This window comes from Lemur catta, chromosome 13 (assembly GCF_020740605.2).
Source record: "Lemur catta isolate mLemCat1 chromosome 13, mLemCat1.pri, whole genome shotgun sequence".
NCBI classification, from domain to species: Eukaryota; Metazoa; Chordata; class Mammalia; order Primates; family Lemuridae; genus Lemur; species Lemur catta.
The window spans coordinates 14,758,936-14,776,977 of NC_059140.1; the positions used below are offsets into that span (position 1 = coordinate 14,758,936).

Here is an 18,042-nt window from a genome sequence, read left to right on the forward strand (position 1 = left end):
GAAGCAGGTCCTCACCAGATACTGAATCTGCACTGTATCTTGGTCTTGGACTTCCCAGCCCCCTGAACTGTGAGAAACAAATTTTTGTTGTTTATAAGCCACCAGTCTATGGCATTTTGTTATAACAGCCTGAACAGACTAAAAAAGAGACTTAGATATTCTATTTAGTTAGAAAAAGATTTACCTGATGAGTAATGACTTGACACTACCAAACTCGTTTTAATTTTCTGCAGCCCAACTAAACCTTAGTCACAACCTATGCATGGAAAAACAATGGTCTATTCTACCTTGTAGTAGCAGACATCTAACCTTTAGAAGAATATATAGTTTGGAGAGAAAAGTTTATGTCAAAAACTGCTCCTCAAAAGAGAAAATGGAATATCAAATTGACAATTCAATAATAGTGTTTAAGTTACACTCACTAAAGCCAGTACTAGTCATCCATTGGCCTTGTTCCAAAGAAATTCACTGGGTTTTCAAGCATAACTCTTTTTTTGGGAAATGTGATAACCTATGATCAACTTATCTGCAATTCAGTCTTTCCATTCAACATAGATCTGATCTAAGACTAGAGATTATTGCTCAGCTAAAGACTTGCCCCACAGAGAGTGGACTAAAAAAGGTGATATTAGTTTTAATATCTCCCAACAGCATAGCTATCTAACAATAAGAGTTCTGAAAATTCATAGTCTAATGTAAGAAACACAATATCAATAACAATTGTAATCTTAATTGATTATTGTTTGGTTTTCAAAAGGCTTTTGCATATCTTTCCCTACACTACAGTTGAAGGAAATTATACAAGAGGTTAAGAATAGTTTATCTTTTTAACTAAACAAGGCATTAGCATACATTAAAACCTTTCTGAGTTTATGGAGAGACATTTCAGAATATATATATTTCTGAAAACAATATAATTATGTGTAAAACACTGATAATCTTATTAAAATACCTCTTTACAGCATAAAAAATTTACTCATAATAATACACTGTATGTAAAATATTTCTAAAGACAAAATATTATACTGATGACAAAAATAGTTTGCAAAAAGAAAATTTGTAAAATAAGAAGTTTAAGGATAAAAATAATGTTCCACTGGTCAATATTTGATATAAAATTCAACACTTCAAAATTAGAATAGCACTTAAGTATTTTCCATATGCAATACTTATTTCTTGTTTGAAAAGCCACCTTTTGAAGTATAATATTTAAATGAGATTTAATCATAAAAAGTGACTTGAAAGTTTAGAGAATCTTGTTGTATCATTTTCTATATTGAAACTGAACGCTTTCAAACTCGAATCTGGTTTATTACACATTATTTTAACAAGCTAAGTCTAATGTAGACTCACATAAATAATGCAATTATTGCAGATCATGTGTGGTTCCCATGAAAAACATCACACACAGAGCTTTTCACATTACACTCTGCCTATCCATACAACCTACCCCTGCTAATTCTTCACAGGGTTCTCACCCGTCCCATTCAAGAAGCTTCTTCCAGCTCTTCAGTCTGGATGAAGTGTACTTCCTGTGCTTTCTTCATCTCTTTGTCCTTGCTTCTGAAATCTTACTTATTGCACAATATGTTTTTAAAGAGGATTCTTTGAAGGCAACGCCTCTCTTTCATTTCTGCATGCCTTATCATGTAGTAATTGTAAGTCATGACAAATGTAGACGTTTGATTTTTCTTGAATTAACTTTGAATAAATCAATGGCAGGAAAAGGTTAACTAGGGGAAACACCCAAATATTGACCTAAAGTTTGACATAGATTTATGAAAAAATTGGGAAAGCATAGTATGGAATAAACATTTCCACTGAATGGGAACACAAGAATTTAGAGGTAGAAAGCTGGCTTATAATTTTTTATCTGATCAACAACAAGCAGTTTGCCTTGTGTGGTTACTTATGAAAGCAATAAAAGTTGAGAGTTAAAAAAGAATTTCTAGAGAGCTAGAGTGAGACATATATATTTGGGCTAGAGAAAATCCTTTAAAAATATGAATTCTCAATCCCTAGAGGGGTCTGCCTGACATACCTTGTGCTTGAGAAAGATCACATATTTGCCGACGTGCACAGTAAGCTGCCATGAAGGGAGAATGACAGCAAAGGTCTTAGCTGCTGACTGGTAAACAAAGTAAGACGAGGATGGTTTGGTCTCAAATGCAGTTATGTAAATCGAGCATCCAAGATAAATTGTGTAGAGAAATTAAAAAGTTGTGAGCAATGCTTATGTGTGTTTGAAAGAGAATTAAAATTAATAGTAAAAATAAGTTTTAATTCTGGGAAATTCAGAGAGATAGTAGCACTATAATGGCCCAGAGAAAGTAAAAAAGGGGTGTTGTTTTTATTTTTATGGAATGTGTTGGAGGGGAGTTGATTGAGTAGAAATAGTAGAAATAGATAGAACAGAAAAAACTACAGCTGATAGGAGTAGTGAAAAATATTTGAAATGATTTACCAGGTACTTGTATGTGTGTGAGAGTCTGTATGTAGAGAAAGAGTCTTAAGCATTCATTGGTCAGTGCCCTGTATCCACTCATAATTTAATTACGTTATATGCTTAAAGCAATGCAGAAAATGTAAAATTGTTACCTTTTGCATTGCCTCATAGGCACTAAGAGTAAAAAAACAATCATCTTTACTTAATGTTGCTTCAATTTACTATTGGTCAAATATTTTAATTTAAAATTGCTAATTTTATACTTGAGTCATCATGTGTGTTTTGTCATGATTTCATTGAATTATGTTAGAATATTTCAGTTTATTAATAATATATATGCAGAAAAAATTTGAATGTTCTTAGCATAAAGAAAAGATAAATATTTAAAGTGATAGCTGTTCCAATTACTCTGATTTGACTATACAAATGTTATCAAATTATCACATGTACACTGAAAATACGTATATCTAATATATATCAATAAAAATAAATAAAATAAATTAAAAACAAATAAAAATATAAAAAATAATACATACTCAGCACTAAATAGCATTAACTTGCCAGTGAAGAACAGTAGCTTCACGATACTACATTCAAACCAACATGGTGTCAAGGAAGGTAAAGCCTACAATGGAAATACACTTGAATGATTGTGTAAAACTACCAATAAATTACACAATCAGCTTTTACATCTCCAATTTCCCCTTGGACATTTCCATTTAGATGCCATAATGATACTTCAAATTCAACATACCTCACATCTAATTCTACATGCACACCCACCTGCTCTTTCTCCTCTATTTTCTTTCTTAGTGGATGCATACCTATCCTCTGAGTTGCCCAAGCTAGAAACTTTATAAACATGCCTGATTCCTCCCTCCTTCATCTTGAAATTCAACCAACAATCAAGTTTGAGTGGTTTGCATTTTTTACTTTTGTTGACTTTAGATTCCATCTCACATTGATTGCATTCAACAAATTTACTGAGCACTTAATCTATGCCAAGTGTTGTGCTAAGTAAGGATAGCAAACAAAAGCAGACACAATCCCTACCCCTATGGAGTTTCCAATCCAGTGGAAGAAACAGGTGTTACTCAGTATCACACCAACAGAATTAAAGCTGCAACTGTAAGATATAGTGCCTAGGGCAGGCATTTGATCCAATCAGGATGACTTTTCTGGAAAGTAACATTTGAATAAAAATCAGAAGGAAGAGGAGTAATAGGAATATTCCAGGCAAAATTAACAGTACATGAATATAGACAAAGGCTGAGAGGCACAGAGAGAGACAGAGAAAGTGACAAGATGAGGAGTGTGGTAACCTAAGTTCAGATCTTTACTTTTACCATTCCTGACAATTACATTAGTCTACCAAGTTGTGTCTCTCCTTTTCTGCAATCCCTAGTCCATCATTTGCATTTCTTCCAGAATTATCTTTCTAAACTCAAATTTGATCTTGCCTTTCTAATGTTTATAATTTCCTCAATGTGTCTCCCTGGCACACAAACCTGAATGTATCTCTCTTCCATGCCCTTGTCCAGCCCACCCTCACAGTCTGGTGCATGCAACCCACCCACTCCCACCCCACGTTGTACTTAAACGTGCCTTGGAACAAGAGGTCACCTTTCATGCTTCCAGACTGTGTATCTGCTGTTCCCTCTGACCAAATATTCTTTATGTTTCTATCTGATGAAATTCCATATGTCTTTCAAGACTCAGATCAAATAGGAACTTTCTCCAAACCTTCTAGCTAAATATTTGATCCCACTACACTTTGCATATCATCTATTGAAACATACTTTACTGTACATATGATTGTTTCTATAACTGTTTCTCTCCCTATACTGTGAGTCACTTGATATTAAAGACCATCATTTACAAATTTTCAGTGTCTAATTTAAAGCACACTAAAAAAAAAAAAAAGGTCTGTGGAACAATACAGGAGAGAAAATAGACATAAAAATAGTATTCAACTTTTCTGAACAATTCTTGAAAACCCAATCATTAAATCCAACTTTGTGATCCATGTTAAATCACATCAAATTAATGCTTTAGGGAAAAGAGGTTTCATAAAATAAAACAATTTCCGTGATTTGTGGACCCTCCAACAATGAGGCTTCAAGCTCTCAGTTATATAGGAAACATGTTCCATAACAAAATCCTTAATAATAAATTTTTTGAATCTTTATCCATATAAGTATAAAACAACATAATATTTTTAAAGTAAATGCTTGTACACTATTTCTCTAAAATGTCTTACTCTCTAATTTCCAGAGGAAGCTCCAGGGCAGCAGAAAGAAGAGGAAAAGGCCTAGATAAATTGAGACTTCACAGTGGCTGCCAGATGCGGTCAACAAGCAGTTATTTCCATAGTCCAGCACCCCTACCTGTGTTACCTGTCTCAAACAGCCTGACCTAAGGCGGGGAGGGGAAAGCCTGAGCTTGCAAGAATACTTCAACAGATCAGTACTTGCAAAACCCCAGAAATTTAGAAGAGAAAAGGGATAATGTAAAGGTGTTTTTGTGAGATAAACCTTTTCTTGAATTTCTTCTATTTCCTGTTTCTTCACTGTTCCTGTAACCAGAGATTTCTGTCCTCTTGCCCAAGTCTGCTCCATTATCAAAGCCACGTCAGCTCTCTAGACCACACGGAGATCATCTCTCAGTCTGTGCTCTCTCCACCACTAAGACCATCCTATGATTCCATAACCTGATGTCTCTCTCATTGGTAATAACCATAATACCCTGGCCTGGCTGGGACTCAGTAATTTTTCTCAAATCTAGTGTCTTAGAAAATTAAGCATATAATGCTTCTACCATTGAAAAGCCTAGACTTTATAGTTAATAGATAATGAACTCAAACCTTAGCTTTCCTATCAATTATCATGAGTTTGACACAGTTTTGAAATATTTCTTAATCTGTGTAATGGGAATAATGATATCTATTTCACAGTGTTGTGAAAATCAGCTGAAGCCATAATTTAGATATGCTTTATAAATTGTAAAGGACTTGTTATTTGTTTTATTGTTATTTTATTATTATTTTAAACTTTGCATCAACTTGGTTTAATTTCTCCCCAACTAAATATTTAGCTTGCTGAAAGAAGGAATTGGCTCTCTGAATTTCAATTTTTTCATCTAAAATAAAGACAATAATGCCCAGATAATAGGGTTATTGAAAGGGCAAATGCTATAATATATCCCAGAGCCTAACACAGAGTTTGCACATGAAACATACTCAATAACTGTTAGTTTCTCTCCCTTCTTCTCTACATATTCTGGAGTGCCTACTTCAGATATTTACACAATCAGTGAGTGATAAGTCTGGAGGAAAACCTCTTTCTTCTCTTTCTCTAACTTTTTAGAAATGGGAATGTCCTTTCAGAGAAAACACCACCACAACAAAAATGCAGCCACTCAATGCAGTTCAGTAGGAGTCTGACCTATAAAGAGAACAAGTAAGCCAGGTGGTGGCACACGCCTAGGGGCCCAGCTATTACAGCAGCTGAGTCAGGAACTTGAGCCTGAAAGTTCAAGACCCACCTGGGCAACATAGCAAGACTCTGTCTCAAAATAAATAAATAAATAAATGAATAGATAAATAAAAATAAACATTAAAACTAATATATCCACTCATATGGAACTATTAATAAAGACAACACATCCCTAAATGTTATGAATATATTTTTAAATTACCTACCAATATCTGCAAAGGTAAAGAAAAGTTGAAAGTATAAAACATTATTGAGCTTTCAAGCAGAAGGTAGAAAGGCTTAGCCCAGTCTCCCTATTTAAAATAGAAAGACATCCTCTTTCCCCTTCCTCATCCTTCACGTTCCTCATATGCATAACCGTACCTGTAACCTTTTCAGTTTTTCAGCGTATTTACCATTTTCTGGTATTATAATTTACTCATTAACTGTGTGCATTGTTTGTTTTCTGTGTCTCTCCAACTCACTGTAATGTAAGAATTCATAGAAGAGACATCCTATCACATTTGGCTGCATTGATGGATTTGATTCCTGGCTCTTCTGTTTCCCAAAACTTCAAGCTTAACAAGGACAAGATTCAAAGATTTGATTGCCAGTTCACTGCTTTCAATTTTAAATAATTTTTCAGAAATTGAACAGAAGCCACCTCTTGCAACACTGAGAAAAAAAAAATAAAAACAAAAGCCTCACTATTGAACCAGGAGGAAAGAAAAAAAACAAAAAGTAACACTCAAAACACTCAAGGAAGACTCTTCCGGTAAAAGATCAACATGCCAGCAGCCAGCTGATTCTTTTCCAGGAAGGAACACGCCCTTGCTGGGCAAGAGACTCGAGTTCGCCTAATTTTGACAGGAGTCCAATGTCTGAGTTCTACATTGCATGCTTTCAACACTCATGTTACAGCCTTGTAAGTCACAGCTAAGCCAGACGTGCCAACAAGGCAAAGGCTGGACATTACAGATCTTTTGGACATCTCACCTTTCCTCGCAAAGTTGTACTATGGATTTCGAGAAAGAAGGCTCAAAAATAGCATTCCTATTTCAACTTTTAACAATTAAAAAGGTTTATCCTAGAGAAATACTTAAGTTACAGTATTAGGTATTAATTTATCTGCACTATATTCAAAATCCTAATTTAAAAAATATTAAATGCCATGTAGTATATTGGATGGATCCTGAAACATAAAGTGGATATTAGTAAAATGCAAATAGAGTCTGGAGTTTAGTTAATAGTTAAGTCTCTGTAATGCTTTCTTCTTTGTAATAAGACACCATGGAAGCTAGATAGGGGTACATGCCAATTCTTTATACTATCTGCAACTTTTCTGTAATTCCAAAACAATGCCAAACTAAAAAGTTTATTTAAAAAACAAAACTTAAAGTAGATTGGCCAAAATCTTACAATTATTATTTGGAAGATGAAATATGGGCAATGTTCTTCACTCTTCTTTTACATTTCTTTGAATTATTCATATTTGCACTATTACAATTGAGAAAATGATAAAAAACATTATCAATAAAAATAATTTTGTCTTTTTACCACCTAAAACACATAAATTTCTAGTAGCTTTTGAATTTCCTACTAAAAACAAAGGAGAAAATACAGAGGTGACCTGATTTTAACAGTAAACTGTTTCAGTTCAGTATTAACCCACATGAAAGAATTCATTTTCTTGATAGGCTCTAAAGATGCTTATCTTTAGGTCCTTATTATGAACAAAATTATAGTTAGGTGAGTGTTAAAAATGTAGATCATCATGAGTCCATTTGTAAAGAAATTTTATTATGTAGTATTTTCAAAGCCATAGTGCTTTTGTTATTTTTTTTCATTGGGAATATTTTCAAACACACTTATGAGCTTAAAAGTGAACTTTTGGCTAATAGGAGCTATTTGGCAATTTGTTAATTCTGGATTTCCCCACATTTCTGTTTATTATACTATAATCAAAAATGATCTTATGAAATATTTTAAGTTTAATAGGATTTTAATTTGAAACACGAAATAATTAAGAAAAACAAAACTGGAGCCAGAGTGCTAAATGGTAAAATTAAGTAAAAGCAGTGTTTACCCTTGGGATGACGGGAAGGACAGGAGTATGGAGTGGGCATGTGGGCTGACGGTAACGCCGTCCCTTCGTCTGCTGTTTGTGTGAAGTGCCAATAAGAATATGTGGTTCTAAAACATATGTAGACAATTCATAAGTAAGAACATAAATTAATGCTTTGAAAGTAAAAAGGGCAACCTAAGGTTTTTGAGTCTTACTGAAAATAAATCAGAATGACTGGAATGTAAACAAAAATCAAAGAAAACTGCATAGATTTAAGCTTCATAGAACTTTCTCATTTCCAAAAAAAAGATCCTCCCAAAAAAATCATTGAATTTCACACAACTTCCTTGGATACATATATATTAATTTTGATTAGTGCTAAACAAAATAAATTTTCTCTCTACTAATGAATAGTGTCTAGAACAACATTCAAGATAATTTCACTGACAAGGAATAGTAGATATTACCTGCCACAAACATTCTTATCTTAAAATCTTCCAACTTGGATTTATGAATGTTATCAATATATATACTATGTTATATATATATATACACACGCACACTATGGATAAACATATGCAACTGACCCCTAAAGAATGTAGGGATTAGGGGTACTGACCCCACACAGTCAAAAATGTATGTATAAGTTTTGACACCCCAGAAACTTAACTACTAACAGCCCACTGTTGACCAGAAGCCTCACCAGAAACAGTTAACACCTATTTTGCATGTTCTATATATTATATACTGTATTCTTACAATAAAGTAGCCCAGAGAAAATAAAATGCTATTTAAAAATCATAAAGAAGAGAAAATGCATTGACTATTCCTTAAGTAGAAGTGGATCATCATAAAGGTCTTCCTCCTTGTTGTCTTCACATTGGCCAGGCTGATGAGGAGGAAGAACAGAAGGGGCTGGTCTTGCTGTCTCAGGAGTGGCAGAGGTGGAAGAAAATCCACATAGAAGTGGATCCACATAGTTCAAACCTGTGTTGTGCAAGGGTCACCTGTAATATCATGACTCTGCTTCTTGAGCGCACTTCCAGCATCACTAGTGGCACTTCATATGGGTCTCATGGTATTGCTCAAGGTTTATGATATTGCACTAAACTCGATGAAAAATACTTGAAAATCATGAGACATCACTTTTTACTGTATTACAAAATTTACCAGATAGACGACTCACACAAACATGATTAGCATCACACAGCTTTAAGCAGATACAACATTTGAGCTCAGTACGATAGCAACAGGGACTGTCTATAAAATTAGTTCAGTAGTACAGTATATACTACAGTACATTTTATGCAGTTATGATTTAAAACTCCATCTTTATGTTCATTTACAAGTCTCTCAACTGTGAATGGTGCCATTTGTGGTCTCTGAGTATTGTATGAGTACATTATGGAAAATTTTAACTTTTTAGAATAGATTTGTGCATATTTTATGGTAGTAAATAATAATATAGGCTAATATCTACATATATTTTATGAATTTATGACATACCTAATTTTTTCTCAAATTTTTTATTATTTCTAAGCTATGTAGTTCAGGTTTTTTCAAATCTCAAAAAATTTTTCTAATATATTTGTTAGAATATTAGAGAATATCAAAAGGAAAAGATTATCACTGTTCAAACTCATGTTGTTCAAGGCTCAGCTATGTGCTATATATATATATATATACACACACACACACACACACACACACACACACACACATACACACACTATATTAAAGATTTATTAAAAAAAGTCTAAGCCAAAACATGAAAAGAAAATAGTGATTACCTCTAAGCTGTGGAAATCTGGGTAAATTTTAATTCACTTTGTTAGACTTTTCTGTTATTCTCCAAACTTTCCGCAAATTGTAAAATATTTGGTGAAAGATTTTCATCAGTATACAATTTTGGGATGCCATAAAAGCACAAGTTAGTAAAAATATTAACAGAGGATATTTTGGGAAATTGTGACTCTAGACATTTTTTATTTCTTACTCTATTATTATTCTCAAATCTGCTGTAATGCGTCTATATCCTCTTTAGAATGGTAAAGTTAAGTTTTACTTTTAAAACTAACATTTAGAAATGGGAATACTACTGAGGAGGTTAAAAAAGATTGAGGAATCCAGACCTTACTAGATACTGAAGCCTATTATAATACAAAAATACTTAAAATAGATTTTTTTAAAGCAGATAAATACAATAATAAATTAATGGAAGAACCAGAGAGCCTCAAATAGATGCAACTATATGAGGAACTTAAGATAATGTGCAGTAAGCTTCCCAAAACAAAGAAGTTAACAAGAATTATTTAATACATTTGGTTGAGATAGCAGTTTGGAAGGAAAAAAATGGAGAGGAAGAGGGAAGTTAAAGCCAATATGAGAAGATTCATCAAAACAAACACCAGAATAATTAATGAGTTAAAAGCAAACAAAACACTAAACTATGAAAAAGCCAAAGTAGCAGGGAAGAGAGTAAACTACTTAAGAGATCGTGAACAAATATATTTTTAGTTTTAATTTATTAGAGAATATCAAAAGGAAAAGATTATCACAATGTATGCAGATGCAAAATCTCTGCACAAGAAAAGCAGCATAACAATGAAAATATTTGCATCAAAATTTTTATAAATATGTCTAAGAAAGTTTGTTCAAAGTTATAAAAAGATTAGTGCAGAAAAATAAGGAAAGTTATAAGTAAAAATTAGCATAAGATAAACATAGAAGTAATCAAACTGTGCAGAAAGAAGTTCATTCTTATTAGTAAAAACAGGCAAACCATTAATATAAGATACTGTTTTACAACTACTTAACTGGCCAAAATAAATTTTAAAAGATAAACTGTAAGAATGTGGAGAACTGGTACACTGCATTTTTGATTACATACATTTGTAACTCATTTTGAAAACAATGTGGCAATAGGTAGCAAGAGTGTTAAAGATGTTCATTCTCTTTAGCTCAGAAATTTCACTCTGTAGATTTTATACTGAATAAAAAATTCCTCAGAAACAAAAGAGTTCTGCACAAAAAATTGACATGCTGTATTATAGCCACAAAAAAAAGGAAAGAACCTTGTTAAATAGTTGGATGGTAGCAAATTAACGCTGATATATGAGAATTACTTAGAAATAGGAAAGATGATTATGGTTTGACAAGTGAAAATAAAAAATATATACCATAGTATATATGCTGTGTTATTTTCAATTTAGTATAAAATGTAGATGATAAAATACAAACTACAAAAATAACTGACAAGTATTAAAATAATAAAAATGTAACTATTTCTCAATTTTAAAATGTTTAAATCCAATTGTTTCTGATAACTGGAACAAAGATATAGTAACTAGATACCAAAAATTATGGTTTTATAAAATAAGGAAGAATTTTTTTTCATGAATATGGCACATAGCAAGAAAATAAGTTTATAGATAGGGCACCTCACATGTGCACATATGTGTGTGTGTGCATGTGTGTAATGGAAGGGCACCTTGTCTGTCTCACAGTGTCTCTCATGCAGGTACATAAATAATTATATGTGTTCTGTGGACCTCACAGAGTCACTGAAGGTGAAATGAAATAGTAGGTGTGAAAATACCTATTCTTTTCTACACTCACCTGGTATATTTCAGGTGCTCAAATAATGTTCTTTCAATAAAAAAGGAAAATAATACCAAGGATTAGTTATATTATAATGTTAATAAATTAAATATAAATATTGTTTTCACATCTTTGAAATGAAAGAATTAGCATAGATTATCGTGGTAGGACCTACTAACTCTATAACATTCTGTGGAACCAGCGGAGTGTGAAGAAAGGTAGAAATTGCCAAAGAACTTACAAGAAGGTTATAAACACATGGATCTCCTGGAAAAGTATCCCTTAAAGGAAAGCCTTAAAATCAGTGTGTGTGAGGCTGTGTGTGGAGTGTGAGTGTGTGTGTAAAATAATCTTCTTTTAAAAGAAACAAAATTAAAGCATAACATATAAGGATTTCCATCATGATCTTTCCTTGGTTTCACGGCATGCAACGCCCACCCTCGGGCAATATCTGTCTTTAACTGACATGCTACAACCCAGGTAAACAAAGTCTAATTCTACAGTAGCGTGGAGTGCTTTTTCTGTTTTTTTTTTTTTTTCTGGAAGGATGATAATGCTTCTCACATAGGAGTACACAGTTTGAGAAAAAACACATGCCCCTTTTTTATCTTGTGTGCTTAATGCACAAATATTTATGCACAGATAGAAACTTCTACCCACACAATCTGCTCATTGGAAGACAAAGCACGCTATGCGTCCTATTGAATTTGCCAGTGCTGGGGCTCTTCTATAAAGCCACGTCCGGTTTAAATGACAAATTTCATAGTCTCTGTTTAAGAGGTTCATACAGGTAATGCTCACCTCTAGCTTCCCCAGACCTGGATGTTATTGTCTACACCTGCGAACACTGCAACCCCTGACTCTGAAAAGCTTCTGTGTTCGAAACATACCTGTTTCTTCCGGCCCCTGAAGGGCACGCTTACTCCTGCGGCTCCGGCTGGCGTTGCTGTCGCCTGGAGCTGGTGGTACAAAGATCTCCTGTGAACAGAAAGACCCCAAGTTATTGGAAAAAACAGCTGAGGATGGCGGAGGCAGTTGTGTAGGCAGAATTGTGCCTGAGGCTGCAGCTGTGGCAAACTCACTTTCAGTACTGGGGTGACAGCTGGAGCTTCCCCCAGGGCAGCCGTGGGGACTCCTGCAGCTTCCTCAGGAGGGGCGGGCAGCCGCTCAGCTTGGTGGCCCCGCAGTTCCGCCCGGAGGCTCACCAGGTCCGCTTGCAGGGTGGCCACCTGGTAGAAAGACACCACCGCCAGGCAGCCGGACAGCAGTGCCAGCAGCAAGGTTGCAGCCAGCAGCTGTCCATCTCTGGAGACTCGCACAGAGGGGCTTTCCTTCTGCGGGAGGATGGCAACACACTCCTTCGGTTTCATTTCTTCTCTTTTTTGGAGGCTAGAAGAAAGGCGTGACTGCTCCCTCTCCATGGAATCACCCACTTCACTCCTTGAGCTTTGAAGGTTGGGGCCTTTAGAATCAGTGGCCACAGGGAATGGATCATTTCCTGTTATCTGTGTTTGTTGGTGTCCTGCATTTACTACAGTGCAGAGCTGGGCTCAGCCCCTCAGGAGAGTCCTCCTGAATTTTCTTCTTTCTGCCTTTCTGCATCCCTGCCCTGACTGTACAGTAGGTTTACGGGTGCTCGCCCTTCTAAAGGATTGCTCAATCTGTCTTCCTCATTTCACTTTCAGTTTTTGTAAGAATTTTAGGGCCATCTCAAAACACTCATGCTCAAGTAGATCCAAGGCCCGTGAAATCTCCCGAGGAAACCTGGAGTTCAGATTGGCATACTCCAGAGATAATTTTTAAGAGATCTACATGTTGAAGGAACTCGCCCTTAAGCACTGTGAGAGATCTGTGTATACTTGGGGCCATGTGGCTTTATAAGGAAGAGGAAAAAGGACGTTAAAAGTTCCTACTGGTGTAATAAAAATAATTAATGTGAAGGTCAGATAAGCTAAGTGCCTTAGCACTGAATTGTACTTATCTGGAGAGTGATTTATTAACAGTCTTCAAGTACAAAATAAAATGAAGTATCCGTAAAGGAGAAATGGAAGTCCACTGGGAATTCTTCTTGTTATCTTAACAATGTAATGAAAAGAATGTGTGAGACTTAATTTTAGAGACAGATTTAGATTAGCTATCAGAAGGGTTCTCTAAATATGGTGGCTACATTTTTAAGGAAAACATGCATAAACTTTTTCCTTCTGAGACCCACTGCCCGGGAGTCAATTATGCATGTGATGGTCCCATCTTGGGGAGTCTGGTCTCACCTTTGCTGCTCTGACTTCTGAAGCTTCAAGTCCCTGCTCACATCAATACTGTTGTGAGAAGAATCAGTCTTATCTCCAGCTCCAAATGCCTCACTGCTAGCATTAACTACTTTAAAGTAGCTTATCTACAACTGCCACTGTAAGTTCACTGTGTCCCAGTCCCCTAACAGGTATGTGTACAAAACGTCCTCAATCAACCTGGAGTCATTTTCATTTCTAAACTCTTTGTTGTCAGACTTGTTGGAGCTGCAGGGACTGTTCCACTCATTCTAATCCTGCCTCGTTTTGATGGCTGGTTCCTGGACATTTAGTAGTTTCTGGCTTAGTTGCCCCCAGCATCTAAATATTGATTCAACAAATGTCACTGAGCACTTACCAACCACAGGGTAGTCACTCCTCCTCTGTATGCTAGGACTACTGAGCATTGGCTCTATCTCATGCCACATGTCTACGCTACTTAAGAAAGAAAGTTACAGAAATAATTAATATAGAGGTAAGGACTCTAAAGCCAGGCTTCCAGGGTGTGAATCCTACATCTATTCTTAACTCTCTTTGGGCAAAGTATGTTACCTCTCTGATTCAGTTTCCTCATCTGTGCAATGGGATGATGATAGTAACTGTCCCTGAGATTTGCAGTGAGGCTTACAGGAATGTGGAAATGAACTACATTTTGGATGCTTCCAGTTTTTTCATTCACTTTTATTCATTACATTCAAAATAGGATTGAGATATCTTTCACTATTATAAACAGTGTTGAAATACACATTTTTATATAAGTGTCTTTATAACATCTGCAAGGATTTCCCAAGCAAACACCTGTTGAAAGGTAGGCATATCTTCACTTTTCTCAGGTGTCACCCCGTTACCCTCTGACGAGTTCCCATTTCCTCAATTTCTCACTGCCAAATGATGTCGTCAGACTTATTCATTTTCCCATTTGGGACTGTCATTTTTTCCCTTTGCTTCTGAAAGTTACAGACATTTTTAAATGATTTGTTACTATCTTGACCCCCCAAATAAGCAATTATGTAATTTCTCAAGTGGAAGTCTTTTACAAGTAAGTTTGTAAACACAAATACAATCCTTTTGCCACAGGCCTTGTTCCAGGTCAATCATGGTGAGGTATACTGGATAGCCTTGCAATAAAAAATGGCATTTGTTTGGGGATAGTATGAAGCCCCTCTCACTGAAAGTAATTGGGATTCACTCAGATTATTTGTGTGTGTGTGAGTATGACCTAAATACGTGTAGAAACCAAAGGATTCAAGGCAGTGCTAGAAACCAGCTACTGTCTACTTTCCACTGAGGACACCCTGGAGCCACTGCGTATCTCTGTGAGTTGACGTTCTTCCACTTCTGTTGGATCACTGCTCTCCATCTTCTTCAGTAAAAATGCCAAAGAGAGGAAATGATTTGATGCATTAGGGAACTACCTCTACCTTTGTTGCTCTACTGGGCAGAAACTCTCATGCCTGACCACCTCAAGAGAAAGTCACTGGCCAGCCTACGTTTAGGCCATTTTAAAACTACCCAGTGCTGGTTGAAGCAGTGGGCAATGCTGTGCAAAAAATGAGATAGTTCTTCTTTCATGAAAGGCAGCGAAATGGCTTCCCTCTGACCCAGATGTAGGGCAAACAGGCATTGCAATGGGCATGCTCTCCACAGGGATTGGGCAATCGCATTTTCTCTAAACAGAGGTAGAAAACAAGTGGTGTTCATGGCTCTTGAATTTCTTATTAGATGAACAAAAGGAAGTTATTACTCCATAAATCAAGAATCTGTTTCCTGCAGAGGAAATGGTTTAACAATAATTTAACTGAAATTCTGCTAAACAAAAAGCATATTCATATTCATTGAATAACACACCACACAACAAGTTTATTCAGGGAGGAAAAGTTACTGTATCTAAGCCACAAATTGTATAGTGAGCTTACATCCAGTGTAATATCCAGTGTTTCACATTAGTATTTCACTACTTTTACACAACCCCTCAATTCAAAAGTAAAGTATTCTTCTGTAACATAAGTATACCAAATTTAATATAAAAATTGAAATGCCACGTCTTCGGGATTGTCCAAATTGTCCCATCCACTCAGAAGTGGGCATATAGGATTAAAAAGAATGTAACTTATGTGTTTCTCCAAGGGACAGAAACACAGCAGAAAATAAGCATTCACACTTTGATTAAGTTCTTACATTGACAACCTCAAAAATATTTAAACAATCGAATTATCAATTTCTGGCTATATAGTACTACCAAGAATTATAGGTTTGGGGGATTTCTCCTTTACCTCCTTCTTTGAGAAAAGAGGTATCTTTCATAAGGATTTGGACCAGTCAAGCAAGGAGAAAACAGCTCTTCTAGACATGTGTATTCACCTAAAAATATATCTAGGTAAAACCGGCATCCTAAAGCACTAGGACATTGAAAGTAGTTTGATAAAAATAATTCTTACACTTCAAAAAAAAATGTTGTTTTCTGGTAGACTGTATATGCAGTCAGTTGCTATTATAGTTATAGTGCAACTTGATTTAGAAGGCTAAATGCTAATCACTATGTATAATTATTTTTAATTTTTTAAATTTTTAATTGACACATAATTGTACATATTTATGGGTACAGCATGATGTTTTGATACATATACAATGTGTATGCTCAAATTAGGATAATTAGCATATCCATCATCTCAAATATTTATCATTTCTATGTGGTGAGAACATTCAAAATCCTCTTTTCTAATTCTGGAATATACAATATATTATTGTTAACTGTGGTCAACCTACTGTGCAATGTAACACCGGAACTTTTTCCTCCTAACTGTAACTTTGGGCACGTTGACCAACTTCTTCCCATCCTCCTTTCCCCCAGCCTGTAGTAACCACTATTCTGCTCTCAGCTCCTATGAGATCAACTTCTTTAGATTCCACATATGAATGAGAACATGAAGTATTTGTCTTTCTGTGCCTGGCTTATTTCACTTCACATAATGTCCTCCAGGCTCATCTATGTGGCTGCAAATAACAGTAGTTCATTCTTTATGTGGCTGAATACTATTCCATCCTGTTATACTACATGTCTTAATCCACTTATTTGTTGATTGACACTTCGGTTGATTTCATATCTTGGCTATTATGAATAGTGCTGCCATTAACATGGGTGTGCAGATATCTCTTTGACATTGTGATTTTATTTCCTTTGGATGTACATCATATACTCTGTGTACTTTAACTATGAAGTAATGACATGTTATTCAAAATAGACAATTCTGTTCATTTCTTATACAAAATTATAATGTGGGTGAGTGGACATGATTTCTATTTCCTAATAGTTATATTAAAAAGAGAATTGTGCATGTATTTATTGGAGCTTACTTTTTGTCACTGTTAGGGGAAAAAAATCTACTTTTTTAAGAACTCAAACTCAAGAGTTATATATGTCAGACTTATTTTTTTATCTCCTCAATTTGTTGTGCAACTGCTTTCAGATTTAATGCTCTTGAATCACAGTTTTTATGTGTGTGTTTTTAAGAAATTTCTGTTTATTTCAATACTAGTTTCAATTAGACTATAATTAAATTATCTCTCTTTTCTCAGCCAAACTGCAGGAAAGCATAGATGTAGCTGGATGTTAGTGAGAGGTCTCTGGCTCTAATTGTCCCTAGACAGAGAAAAATGATGTGTGGTTTTTTTCTCCAAAGTAAGAATTTACATTACTACATCTGAGACCCAAATCTCAGTGGGTCTTGGATAGGATGGGTGAGCAGAAATCTGTGGGCAGGGGCCACCATCAGCCTCGCATGAATGTGTCAAGTTTCCTGGACCTCTGAGAACCCACAAAGGAGTCAGATGTTTAGGGTTAGTCCTCCCTGTCCCTGAGGCTGGGAGACCATCAAGGGATCACAGGAAACAAAATCATCCCTTAGATACCTCATCAGTAGACTGGAAGTTTCCTGCTAGTACAATGCTGGCTCACAGATTAGAGATAACTTGATTTTCTACTGCCTGGGACTAGACTGCAGCAGCTGAGCCAAGAAAGAAAAACTAAGAAGATGTTTAAGAGATGCTAAGCAGTCATAGAATGAGAGCACAGAATACTCCCAACATACACACAAAGCAAGTGACAGAGATGACTAGAATTTTAAAAAAATTATTATAAAAAAGCTGATCAAAGAGATTTTTACTTGAAAATAT

General features: G+C 35.3%; 1 protein-coding gene across 1 annotated transcript in view; it reads right to left on the minus strand.

Moving 5' to 3' along the window:
• The window catches only part of TNFSF13B (TNF superfamily member 13b), a 41,347-nt gene extending 28,136 nt beyond the window's left edge, over positions 1-13,211 (minus strand). Inside the window, exons 1-2 of the mRNA XM_045567035.1 lie at positions 12,667-13,211; positions 12,475-12,562 (exon numbers count right to left, since the gene is read on the minus strand). Coding sequence (XP_045422991.1) covers positions 12,475-12,562; positions 12,667-13,005 — 427 coding nt within the window. The 5' untranslated portion in view covers positions 13,006-13,211. The remainder of the gene's footprint in view (positions 1-12,474; positions 12,563-12,666) is intronic.
• Between the last annotated feature and the right edge of the window lie 4,831 nt (positions 13,212-18,042).